The sequence below is a fragment of the Castor canadensis genome, chromosome 1 (assembly GCF_047511655.1).
Source record: "Castor canadensis chromosome 1, mCasCan1.hap1v2, whole genome shotgun sequence".
NCBI lineage: Eukaryota > Metazoa > Chordata > Mammalia > Rodentia > Castoridae > Castor > Castor canadensis.
In genome coordinates, this window is record NC_133386.1 from 60150613 (window position 1) to 60165169 (window position 14557).

Below are 14557 nucleotides of genomic sequence, written 5' to 3' on the forward strand. Positions count from 1 at the left end.
ATCGTCAGCCACACAAGTACAAATACCAGGTTTAGTCATGTCATCAGAAGTACCACCCTTAATGCTGCGGAAAAATAAGTTGTCAGATGGTATGACTTTTTCAAAATTTATAAATTATCATTTTAGTCACAGAATGGAATTATCCAATTGTTCATTTAAAAAAACACAGTTTGTGAGTGTCAAGCTACATGCTATAACCATATTCCTGATTCCAGGAAGGATCAGTTATTATAACATAAACTGTTAAAGCAAAATATTTTTCAACTATGCTTTCAAAAATAGTTTTGAAGGTTCAAGTACCTCAAGGAATATTATCAGGGTGTATTTCTTTATATTTCTACTTGATTTTTTTAAATACCACTTTTCAGTACTTTGTATTTACCAATAAAATTTCACAAACCTTTCAAATATTAAAGACAATAAAACCTCACCCTTCCAGAGGTTCTAAAGCTAACACTTAAAATTTTTATTTTTGTTTAAACAAAAAATGGAGTTTACATACAAAAAACTAAGTAAATAAAATACTGGAAGACCAACAAATGTTACTTAGTTCATGTCCAGGGGCATAAATTTACATACAAACTAAGTCATGTACTATTTGAAAAAGTAATTTTTAAATATTTTTCCTCATGTTTATAGATATGAAGAAACTACAGAACTAGAAATATAGACTCTAAGTGAAGTCACAAATATTTTAAGAATAGAATACAAAAGCATTATACAAATGACTAAATATTAAAATACAAGGGAAAATTAATTTTAAATCTCAACATTTTTAGGTCATATATAGTCTTATAAAGTCTCAAACAAGGAAATAAAGGACCCATTGAAAATAATATTAAGTGACAAAAAAAAAGAAATGATATTTTCATACATTCATTTCCATAGAAAATTAATAATTATTTATACAATGCAGGCTAGGATTTTTAACCATAAATTTAGTAACTAATTATACTCAAACAAATTTTACTTACTATCTAGCTTAAAACTATTATAAGTTTAAAATCTTTATTATCTGCAGAGTGTTTTTTCTTTTCTAATAGATTCAGATTTCTGTTACCTTCATATATTACCTGCCTCCATTAAACTGACTGTAAGAACTTCAAGCAACGTTTCTCCTTATTCAGTCTTCTATCAGATAAAAATAGCCATTTATTCTGAAGCTACCATTAAATATATAACAAAATCTTTAGATGATTATGAGTCTTTGTGAAATAGGATATTATATTTCACAAAATAGAATTTTTGTTATATATGAATGACAGAAGACAGTTAACATAGTTTTAAGTATTTCCTTTGGTTGGAAAGATAAAAAAATCTTTTCATCTGTGTTTTATGATAACCAAAATAAGTGTTTTAAATTTCAAAAAAGTGACATTTACCTTTTCCAACTGAGCGTTTTTTTTGGATTTGTATAAAAACTCTCCCACTGCCACAAAAACTGAGAGCACCAAGCCGGCTGCCAGAACAATGAAGATGCCACCAATATTCTGAACCCCCAGGGCACTGGCCTCTTTGCTTTCTTCCTCTGGGCAACCATTGCCCCGCCACCATTTCTCCTTCATCATGTGCAGTTTGCCTTCCTCTTGCAGCTGTAGAATTGCTATGGTGATTTTGTCTCGATATGGAGAACCTAAGAAAGGAGAGGTTATATTAAATATTTTGAGAAAACAGAATTTCATAACTAAAGGTTAACAGGATGAGAGTAGAGCAGAAATATTTTTCCCAAGTGCTTCCAAGTGTGCCTATATTAAGTAGAGAGAAAAGACTAGAAAAAAACAGAAAATAGAAATGTTATGATTATAGCAGGTAGCCTTTTAAGATTTTTACAGTAACATAAAATATTGTTTTGAAGAAGGAAAAGTCTCTAAGCGACAGATTTAGTGTAGATCACTGGGGAAAAAAATCAAATACTAAGTAAGAATTCACAAAGGGAAACAATTAGGTCGTGTTTGTGATTTCTACCTTGAGACCAGAACAAACAGTAGCTTCTACTTTTAGGAAACTTGTGGAAACAATGGTGTTTACCAATATTAAATATAATATATTAAGACAGTCATGACTAATAAACTAATTAAGACAGTTCAATGGCATTTTATATTTTGCAGATTATAGGCATTGGTTTTATTTGCTATTTAAGTGAATTAATAGGTTGTCTAGATTTAGTTTATTCAAAAATCATTAGAACAGTGTAATTAATACTTCATGGACTTTATGATTTGACATTGTAAGTTTTTTTGATTGTTCATCATTTTATGCTTTGGGGAAAATGCTATTTTCAATGGAATATTTATGCTTATGAGGATAAATATTCCTCTGCATTATGAAATACATGATAAGTTTTATCTTGCTAATTGGATGCCCATAGCATAGAAAAATACCAAACTGCATGCATCTTGCATCGTCTGTCCCCAGGAATTGGTCTTACTGCTTTCTCCTATGCAGAAATAGCCTCCTTCTAAACTGTAATTTTCTTTCTTAGAATATTATATTTTGTATTCCATTTTCCTGTACGAATTCATCCATCATGCTTTCTTACTTACTGAAAAATACTAAACTTTTCAGCTTTATTCAATACTGTCTGATTATATGTGTATATATTCTGTCATCTATAGGTCTCTTTTAGCAAGAGTCGACAAAGTTAAAAAAAAGTACACGAGGAGAATCATAGGAAGTATTCTGTTAAATAATTTGGAAAAACACAACTGGTGAGCTGTTTCTATATCACAACCTTTTATCTTCAAAGAAGATGTAGAAATCTATACTTTTGGAAAAACATTTCCATAGCTTTCCTAAAGAAGGGCGGGCATTGCCCATTCATGTAATTAGAACTCTCTGTGCTGCAATTTTCATTATGCAATAATTCTTAAATATACCAGTGGAACTTCTGCGTCCAGTTGTTTCCTGTGTTCTCTTTCATATACTATCCATTTACCCATTTCAGACTTAAGTGCATTGGTCCAGACCACCATTCTACATTCTATCTCAATCACTCCCTCAGTAGACACTCAACTTAGATAATCTATTATTATTATTTACCTTTCTACATGTGATTGACTTTCCTAGATTATAATAGAACCCCCTTGGCCCACTACAACAATAAAAAATGGTATCTCTTTGGAATAGAAGATAACTGTCTGTCTATTCAACCACCAATCCATCAAATCATCCATCTACCCACCCATCCATCCACCTTTCCATCCATTTATCAATCTCTGTAAATTCTCTATCAGTTCTCAGTTAATAGGCTCTAGAGAAATGTCTACATATTCTGAGGTCAATAATACCTGATTGCTTATAATTTTGATCTCTCTGACATGGAATGCAATATATTAGGGCTATCTTGTTTAGCTATCCATTTTTTATTAATACAATATATCTAGCCCAGCACCAGCAGTAAGGTCAGTTTTAATGTGTAATAACCATTCTAATTCAGAACTTTTACCATGCAGAATAAATACTGAATTGAGAGGGAAAATCTTATTTTAAGTAGAATGGTATTTTATCAATACTGTGTCAATCAGAAATGCAGTTTCTAAGTTGGGCATGGTGGCTCAAGTCCTGTACTCACAGCTACTAAGGAGGGATAAAAAGGAGGATCATATTCCAAGTCATCTTAGGCAAAAAATAAGTAAAGCAAAAAGGGACAGAGGTGTGGCCCAAATGGTAATGTGTCTGCCTCACAAGCTCAAAGACCTAAATTCAAGCTCCAGAACTGCCAAAAAGAAAAAAAAAAAAAAAAAAAAGGAAAGAAGAGAAACATAGTCTCTTAAACAAAACTTGTATTGAGAGTGCTTGCAAAGATGACTGTACTCGGCTAACACAAAGATATAGTTTATTTTTCTGGAAGGATAATTATAAGCAAGATTGGGGTGCCTTGTTACTTAGAAAGTACACTTTTAAATGCAGAAAATTCATAATGCAGCTAAGTAGTTTGTATCTTGAAAGAATATTTTGTTGCCAAATAACTACACTCAATGCACTTTTCTAGAATGTTTGTCCTAATATCTTCAAATAAAATATTCTGCACTACATTTGCAAGAAGAAACCAATATACAAATAAAAACAATCTACTTCTCAGTGTACGATGGAGCCCACATGATTTCTTGCCAGCTGAGCTTCCTTTTTCTAGCAATGACTGTGAATAGCAAAATTTCTCATTGTTAGAAAACTTCAGTACACTTGTTTTCCTGGCTACTGTAATGTGTAACTAATATTTGTTTTTAATCAAACCTCCAATGTTAATATACTTAATATATTATATAGGGGTGTAATAAATGACAGTAAATCACTAGTGTTGTACTTATTCTGTCACTGGTTTAGTTTAAGTATTTTTTTGAAGAAGCAGTACTTCAACAGTAAATTGTTACTTTTTTGATTCATTGGGAAGAATTTCTGTTAGCATCTGCTAGCTGAAGTCAATCTGATATGAAATGTCATCTAATGGAGAAACCTCAAGGACATATCGAGATCAAAGGACAAGAGCATCTTTCATTTTCTTTGTGACATGAGCAGCCATGTGCATAGCCCTGATGAAGTGAACAGTCATTAGACAGATAGACAGAGCTTCAGTTTTTCAAATCCCAACTCCAGCGTCAATCTGTAAGTTAGCAAGCAAGAAACTGAAGGCATAAAAGACAGAGGATTCACATTGTAAGATCTTTTACAGAAGATCTCTAAGTTTGATTTGAAAACAACTCAACTGAGGAAACTATAAATGTGTCTATGATAACAAGTACTATTGTAATGTCAATCCTCAAATGTTCAAGGAGCAGAAAACCATAAGTGAATAAAACAAGGCAACACACACACATGCATGCACACAAACACACACACACACAATATACAGAGATCTTCAATGTTCAAAGTAGACAGATGCCCTTCAGTTCCAGTTTTATTTAAACTCTGCGATAAGTTTCACAGTGATCAAATATCTTCATTATTTGTAAGATGATATGAAATATTTGATCTAAAATTCTGCATGTCTAAAATGTGCACAAATATATCATTTAAGAAAATACTATTGACAATAAGATAAAACCTTCTTAAAGCTAAATTTAGCCATTGAATCTTCATTATGCAATTTCTGATCTTTAGTTCTTTTTATATCCTTCCTCTCATGAGACCTTCTTTAGTTATTTAAACTTGTTCTACATATTGATAGCAAAGAATGGTTATGTTTTTAAAATAATCTTTTTGTAAGCTAAGAAACTATCCTATTTACCAGATAAAAATAATTTTAGCTTGCATAGAAAGAAAGAAAATAAAGAGAGAGAAAGAAGGGAAAAAGAGAGAGAGAGGAAGGAAGGAAAGAGAAACAGAAAAACAAGAAAATAAGAAAGAAAGAAAGAAAGAAAGAAAGAAAGAAAGAAAGAAAGAAAGAAAGAAAGAAAGAAAGAAAGAAAGAAAAAGAAAAATTAAAGGAATGAGGGAGGGAGGGAAGAGGAGAAAGAAGGCAGATATACGTTTACCCCATTGAAGCCTTTTGATATGTCACATGCATAAGATTTAAAGTTTAAATGAACAGTTATAGGAAGTGCAGAGGCTGAAGTGACTTACTGTGAAACTATATGGATCAGCATCAAAAAGCTGTAAGTGTGTCAATTTAGAATTCCCTTAGTAATAAAAGTATTGTGTCTAAATGTGCCTAAATGTGTAATTTTGATCAAGTAACATTATGTAAAATTATAATTTCTGGAGAATGTATCCCAACATATATTAAAACTTCCTTGAAGAATAAACTGATTATAAATAGTGAATATCAGTCTCACCAATTATTTCAGAGGTAACTTTCCAGGTTCATTAAATTGAGATGATTCCTTCCTTTCTTCCCTCATTTCTCCATCTCTTTCTCCCTCCATGCTTTTCCATTCTGTTACCTTTTCTTCTTTCTCTTTTTATTCTTCTTGTTCTTTTTTTTGTTTTCTCCTTTGTTTCCTTATCTTCCCTCCCTTCCCTTCCTGTCCATTCTCTCCCTTGCTTACCTCTTCTCTCTCCTCTTTTCTCCCCTTTTACTTCTCCTCCTTCTCTTCCTTTCTACCAATTCTAAGTGCTTTACTTACAGATTGCAACACACAAGTCATAATACGTAGTTAATTCTAAAGTCTGAGAATGCTGCACACAATTTATGATTTACTCATTCCAGTAATGCCCTTCTAATTCTCTGTACAACTCACAATTTTGTGTATCAACATTTCCCTTATCCTACTTTTAGTACATCTAGATAATTTAGAAATGGTAAAGTAAATGCAATCCACATTACTTTCAACTGTAGCTGAGACTTGACTGACAAACACCTTTTCTTTATGATTGCACAGCAAATTGGCTAATACCTAATATGGTTTCATAAAATATGCTAAAATCATACTATCCATTCTGTAGCAATCTCCCATTCATTGTGCCACAAGTTTCTTTTCTTTCTAATTGATTTTGTGTGGTTTGTTCAATTAAAATGATCAGATATTAAATAATTTTACCTTTCCATAAATATCCCTTTCTAAAACTCATTAAACAATATTTCCCAAACTGGATTTTCTCGTACACTTCTTTTGGGAAATGAGCAGCTGTATCTCAAATGTAAAGGATGCCTTTATCAAAGACTATTGAGTAGTATTCCATAATATATATGTTATTTACTAACCTTACATTAGCAAAATAAAAGCTTCAATCTATCCATTAAAGGACAAAAAGAAAGAAATCGTGTTTATAATGTTTAAACTTATTTTCAAGAGACTAAAACTTCCCTCATATCTACTAATATCCACCAACAATTCTTTTCTTTTAACTTCAATTTTTTACTTCCTTAGAAGTAAATAATTATTACTTATCATAATCCATTGCCTTAGGTAACAATAATTAATACTGCTGTTACATATGTTCTCTCTTCCAGAAATACATTATTCCTTTTTAGAACTCTCCATCAGTTTCTATGTCCTTCATCTTTGAATATATACATTATGGTACCACAGTCATCAAGTTAATGTTACATCTCCAACTTACAATTTTTAAATTAATTAACAAATATTATAGAGTCCCATGCTGTCTTACTTCTTCTCTAGAAATATGAGAACATTAAATATGAAGTAACTTAGCAATCTCCTTGGAAGAAAATTATATAAATAACTTTCTAAAAAGGTATAGTTTTTGCTTTAAAAAATTAACTTTGGTCCTAGAATTTCAGGGATGCTATACTTATAAATAGCATTTTTAATAGCACTGTTGAAAAGTAAGGCTTACAAATTATATCTAAGACAAAATGGGTTCTATAAAGCCTAATTGATGTGTAGAAACTCATCCTTTAATTTTACCTTAAGGATGTGTGTGTGTGTGTGTGTGTGTGTGAGTGTGTGTGTGTATTTTCTTGTGACGGGGTGGTACTGAGGTTTGAACTCAGGGCCTCACACTTGCAAGGCAAGTGCTTTACCAGCTGAGCCATGCCCCTAGTCCATGGATGTTATATATGCTTTATACTACTTCATTATGATTTACATGGCTTTTGTCAGGATATTTTATGTAAGTTTTCTTCTATAGATACTTTTGGGATGTTGTGCTTGGATTTCCTCTTGATCTTCAAAAGAAGTTGCTACATTTTACTACAGGAAGTGACAGAGTACCTGTAGGAGGAATGGCTGATTTGAACTTTAAAATCTCAAAGAATGAAACTTCTACTAATTGGTACATTTCTAGATTATAATTTTTATTTTTAATCTATACTTGATTGCTAATTTGGAATTAGAAGATTCATTGTGTCTGAAGTCATTCTCAAATAAAAATCTTTAGAGTAAATGTGGCATTGAAATGAAAGAGACTTTGGCTGAAAGGTCTTTTTTGACATATACCAATACTAACTGATAATAATTCACTTCCATCAACTTTTTACTTTGCTAGGTCAAATCATTGTTTTGCAGTCTATTTTAGAACCCAGGCTCCTTTGTCATAGTACTATCTAACCTTCATTTTTATGTAAATATATTTTTTATTTTTAGAAAAAATACTAAATTGAGGTTTCTTGTTTGGGGTGTGTGGGGGGGGAGATGGTTGACTCTTACACTTTGTACCAGAAGTACTAGTACTAGTCTTCTTTTTTCTTTTTTAAGTTTCATACTCTTCACATATGAAATGATAGTAATGAGAGCTTTAAATTTGTTTCTAGTAGTGTTAACAGATTAATTAAATGCTGATCATGAACCATCATATCATGAGATTTCACTTTACAGTGAGGTCTCCACACTTGGCTTTCAACTTTCTTCAAGAGTACTTTGGAAGATAAGAGTTGTAAAAATTATTTAATGTATGTGTATGCCAAAGTTGACTAAACTATTAATTGAAAGAAAATAAAAAGTATGCAGCTTTTCTTCCTCTACACCCAAATCCTTTAAACATTCTGTCAAAAGCCTAAGAGGCTCTTTGATATTGCTGATTATTCTAATTACACATATTCGGTGACTAATTCCCCAAAGGCTCAGTTTCCTTACTTTTACATTTCTTAGGTATTCAGATATTATAATTAAATTTTGTGCTGAATATAATCCAGAATTAAGTAACACTATGGTACTAATTGCTCATTTGGATGTGGAAGGATATTTTGATGAAATATACTATTAACATTGAAGATGTTCTAGATACATGCATATATATATATATATCCAAGATATTCTGCCTTCTCTGAAATATAATCAGGTATGTTCCTTAGGGTGCATAATTATATCATAATTTTAAGCATATAGCATTTGAGACTTCTCTCAAAGAGCTTTCAATATGTCTTAATCATCGCTCTTCTTTGAAAATGTTTAGTCCAATAAGTGTTTTCAAGAAATATACCCAAAACTTAAATTTCTTTAAGTGTTAGCTTAAAACCAGACTATCTGTCAGTGGTAGGTAATAGCCATCTGTTATTTGTTTCAGTTCATGCAGCATTAGCCCAATGTGTTTTACACAGTAATCATCCAATGCAATTTACTGAATAAAATGATGAATTCTATAAATGATCAATTATAGTTTGACTAAAATATGTCCAATTAGAATTTCAATATTGAACATCCATCAAATTCTCATTAAGTTATTAGAACAGAGTCCATACATTGACTTATTTAACACGTCTAGTAATTGGACACTTGAGTAAGCTAAGGCAACAACCATGTTTATAAATTTTTAAACTTATAACAATCATGATTTTGTCTGGTTTTATTTGAATAAGTAAAACACAAACACAAACTGCTAACACAAACAGTCTGAAGGCATCTGCCAGGATATCAACTTTTATATATAAGGAACAGTTCTGCTTGAAAGTATTAAATTTTATGAAGCCAGTCCCTACTTCCTAGGCTAAGATGAGTACTAAGTATTCTTAGATCACAACAAAATGTGAGTGCTTTCAGATTTAATTTTTTCTAGCCATTATTTCCATAATAAAATATTCTAAGAAGGTTGAAACCACACTGCATGCTCTTAGTGTCTAATGAGTGTTATGATACTGGAAGACATAACACTCTTTATAAGAAGTACGAAGTTAAATATTATATTTAGTTTTAAGATTAATTTTATATCACTGTATTTCCATTTTGATGTTTTATTCAGTTAATAATCCTGCCTTACAACTTCATAAAATCTTTATACATTTTTTCTGTAGAACTTGCCTCAGCAACTATGTAACACAAAGTAATTTCTCGGATTATTTGATTAATACCTATTACTCAAGTAGGCTGTAAATTCCAAGGTTTTATCTGTTTTGTTAAGACTATTCCTGGCACAGAATAAGCATGCAATATTTTTTGAATGAATGCATACTTAAAGTGATTACTTAAAACTTGGTCACATTTGCCTAAAATTTTCTTTTCAGCAATTTGAATGTTTTGGCTTATGAATCCAAATTTTATGTAATCTGTATCTGATGGTTCTGTATGGCAATTTCAATGTATTTCTTTCAAATGAAACATTTACTACATGTAGTCACTGTATATTTCATGGGCTAATTTCTAACTTCATTATGATGGCTCTTATAATTAAATCAATTGTTAAAAAGTGAGAGAGAAACTACATATACTTAAGGAAAGTGTATGAAAACTGACTATCTCAGCCACCCAAGGCATTGTAGATACAGTAACTTTGAAAGTTAAACACCTATTTCCAAAATCAATGACTGACTTAATTTGGATAGAAAATGTGCCTTTGCCTCTGTAGTATATCTCAATGTACAATGATTTATATCCTCTATATAAAAATAAAGTAATGCATACTCAAAAAATATTTGTATAATACTTAAGAGAATATTCAGTTATCTAAGACTGCAAAGAGAGATGCTTATATGAGGTACCTAAAATGTATCAATAGATAAATCAAATTATAAAGTATGTGTCTTATACAGTTGCCTTTTGTTCATATTCTGAATATTTTCTAACTTACTGAAAAAGAAAATGGAGGGCAAATGTTATCAGCTCATAATGAAATAGCATGCTGTCTTCACTGGTTCTGACATATTTCACATATATTAGTTAAAAGTGCCTTGTTGAGTAGATTAGTTGTCACATTTCTTTTCTGAGTTTTAAATCAAGAAACTGACACTAAGTCTGAAAATAGATCATAGTTTTGTCCTATAGACTATGCTTTCTTTATGATTTCTGGCATTTTCATAGTAATTATTTGATATCTAGTAGGAGCACATATACCAGGAATACTTTTTGTCTTATGATGTTTTAGTTTCACATATATTTATATACAAATATATATATAAATATATACATTTAGTTTCAAATGCAATATCAGATGTTAATGAATGAATTATAAAATTTGGAACACTCCAAAGAAATCATCATACCAATGAATCATCCAAACCTCCCAAAAATAAGACAGCACTTTTCTTCATCAGAGTAAATTACCCATCCTTTTTTAAAATTTATTTTTACTTAAAAAATATATAATTGTATGTATTTAAGGGATACATGACATTTCGAAGTATATATGCATTTTTCAATGATTATCATGGTTAATTAGCGTATGCATTATCTCACATAGGTTTATGATGAGAATATTTTACACCCACTCTCTTAGTGTTTTTCGAAATACAAATAACAAATTGCACTACTGTTTCCTTTTATTAGAGAACATTTCTTCAGGAAAATTCTTTAGAATTAATTTTTCTTTTTAAGTTGACAGATAAAATTTTATCTGTTTTTCATGTATGTGATGTTTTGAAGTATATATACATTGAGGAATGATTGAATTATTCTTTATGCTACACATGTTCTGGAACAAACACTATGAATTAAAAAAAATCTTAATAGTTATGATAATCCAGTTACGTCGATATGGTTGTATCCATTTGCGGATGAGCACGCTGAGTCTCAGAGATGTTCAGTAATTCACGGAGCATTCTTAGGACAACATGTGAAATAAGGATTTGCACACAAATCCGACTATGAAGGCCATGTGCATGATGCAGCATGCTAAGAATATGCCTATTACGTGAGGGTCAGCAAATGCAAGGTATTTGTCTTTGATTTTTAGTACTCATGAATTTTGCCCTATGTTCTGACTGACTTTTTTCTATAGGAGTGGTTCATTGATCTTGGTCAGCCTGACTAAGTGAAGGGTCACTGCCTTGCATAGTCAGACAGTGGCTAAGTAAAATAGAATATAGATTCATGTTTTTGAGATAATCAAAAACACTAAATGCATTAAATGACTCAGTCTTTTTGTATAAAATCTATGCAAACTGGCTCTGTCTTCATGAAAGTTATCCGTATCCACATTGTTCAGATTATCATTTGGTTATCCAACCTTCACAATATTAAGGAAGGCTGCCCACACTGTTGCTCTCAGTTCATCAAATTCCCTCTGGAAGCTTCCTAAATTCTAGCATGCAGAGTCCATTGACAGTATCTGTGGAACAGGCATTCCTTACTGAGACTTTCATCTGTTTTCAGTGACATGTAATCTAGACTTTAAAAAATATGCCAAGAATGCATAGCTTCCACAGATGTAGCTTGAATTTTTGTTTAGTACAGTTTCTGAAAAGTATTAGATCTCAATTTTTGCTTGCAAAATCGCTTCAATAATATTAAAATTATGCTGCTTGTGCAAAGAAAAATAGAATGCATTTTAATGGAAAGGTTGACCTGCAGAAAGATGAATAATTTGCATCAATTTATGTGCATTATGTTAAACTAATGAAGACAAATGTATGCATTCATTTCAGTAAAGCCGAAAAGCTGAAGGCCAGCAATTTTATGCATCCGTAATGGTGAATGTTACACTGCTTATTACATGATGAATTGGGAATTCTAGAAATGGATGGTGAGCAAGTCAGGGAGAAAACATACTGATTCCTATTTTTATAAACATTGACATCTGCCTTAAACAAGCAATACATCTCCTCTGGTACCAATTCTACATCTCTTTCTTCATCAAACAAGGAGAAATAAAGAAGCAGTGGCTCTCATACATTTAACATTAGAAAACAAAAAATGAAAAAAAGAAATCCCATATTGTTCACATGTCAAGATGCAGTATTTCACAATAAAAAGTCAATGACATAATCCATTGTAGCTTTTACTTTAGGCTGAGTATGAGTAAGGATATTATGATGAGGAAATCCTTGCTTGAGAATCATTAGCAGAACTACTGCTAGTCTGTATTTAATAACCTAAAATTATTTTTAAAAATTAGCTTGCAATGGTAACACCAAAATCAATTGTTAAATAATAGTACATAATAATATTTATAACTAAATTATGAAATACAGTCAAATGAAATGTATACAACAGTTGCATAGGTGGTAAAATTGTCTTTAAATCTTAGAAAATATTATAAACATAACCATTTCTCCTTCATTTCAATCATGTGTACATTTTTGTAATTCTATAAATATGACATGACTAATTTTGGGGGGGTTTCTTCATACAAATATTTTTCATCAATTATAATTTATAAACTAACAGTTCAGAATTTCCTATTGATTTCATTCTAAGAGTAACTGGGATAGCAGAAATTTCTAATATCAACAATTTACACAGACATGAACACAATTCTCTACATCTTCTCAATGGCCACAGACTTCACATGTTATTGAAGGTGTAAGAAGTAACAAATGAACAAAACATGCTACTAGTTTATTGCTAAAAATAGAAATAGCAATGAGTACCTAATATTTCCACCAAATCGAGTAAAGGAAAGCATAATAACATCAACTGTCCCTATGGATTGCTTCTTTCCTACAAGATCATGGGCCACTGGGTCTGCCTAATCCTCATAGTGCAATATTCATTTAATCTTTGAAAAAGAGAAACCAAGAAGGCTTTTAGCATGGGTAGTCAGAAGAGAGGCAACACAACTGAAAATTCTGTTAAGTGAAAATGCTCCCTGTTCAGATGAAAACATTATCACTTATGGTGAATTAAGAGGCAAGATTATTCCTGCTCACATATTCCAAGAATCCCTTAATGAAACTACTGTGATTTTCTTTTTTCTTTATCTCACCTGGAGCATAATAAAAATATTATGTTGAATGAAATAGAAAATTCAGTTAACTTCTTATGAAGAAAACATCTACAACTTCGCACATCTACCACACAGTAAATGTTACTTTAAAATAATATTGCTGCTGTCAAGAAGACTATGAAAGGGATTTAATACCACCCCAAACTTAATTAAACCCTCTTATGCTTACTTAGCATTTACCTTCATGTCACTGTTGATTGCTACACTAAGGTATTTTTGTGTAAACAGAGCTTCCCTAATTAAATAGCTCATATCCGAGTCATTCAGTGATTTCACAGCATATTTTGGGCAGCAATCATTAAACTAAGAGTGATGAATGGTGATGAGTGGCCCCTAAATGAATTACGCAGGAGCAGACCTGACAGGCTAGGATTTTTGAAAAAGCAGGTTGGAGAACATGTATAATTTTTAAAATTTGTTTTTGATTTCCTACTCCAAAACAGTCAGGATATTTTCGGTGTTAATTTACTTCACTGAACCATTTAGGTCTCCATGACAATATCTCCAAATCTGAGAAAAACAGACAAGTGGAAACTCCCCTCTTTGATCACACTTAGAATATTAGTAAAGATGAATTTTTCATTAAAGATTATAGCTCTTGAAAATGTAAATTCAAAAATCTGAAGAAACTTCTGGACTTGACTTAATTTTCAACATTGGTCTTCTTTGTGTATATCTATCTTATTGACTCTTGCTGGGAAAAGACCAAAAGCCTCAGATAACATTTTTTCATATCTAAATGCATTTTTGCGGGGTTTTTTGTATTGTTGGTTTATGATTAAATGAAAATTTAAATCTAAGTAAATGAAAGTATTAATAATAATCTTCAATATGATTAGACATGTTAACATAAAAGGCAAATTTCTACAGTCAAGAAATGCAGAAACTGGTTATCAGTCTGCAAAAAACATGTTTATCACCCTATACCAATATTAACTCAAAATAGATCAAGGATCTTAATATCAGACCCCAAACTCTAAAGTTGGTACAGGAAAGAGTAGGAAATACTCTGGAGTTAGTAGGTATAGGTAAGAACTTTCTCAATGAAACCCCAGCAGCACAG

At 31.3% G+C, this 14557-nt stretch overlaps 1 protein-coding gene across 6 annotated transcripts in view; it reads right to left on the minus strand.

Annotated features, from left to right (window-relative positions):
• Nucleotides 1-14557, minus strand: part of Grik2 (glutamate ionotropic receptor kainate type subunit 2) — a 628064-nt gene that overhangs the window by 14633 nt on the left and 598874 nt on the right. For all 6 annotated transcript variants that reach the window (XM_074077776.1, XM_074077791.1, XM_074077781.1 and 3 more), the window contains one exon: nt 1383-1633. In XM_074077776.1, coding sequence (XP_073933877.1) covers nt 1383-1633 — 251 coding nt within the window. The remainder of the gene's footprint in view (nt 1-1382; nt 1634-14557) is intronic.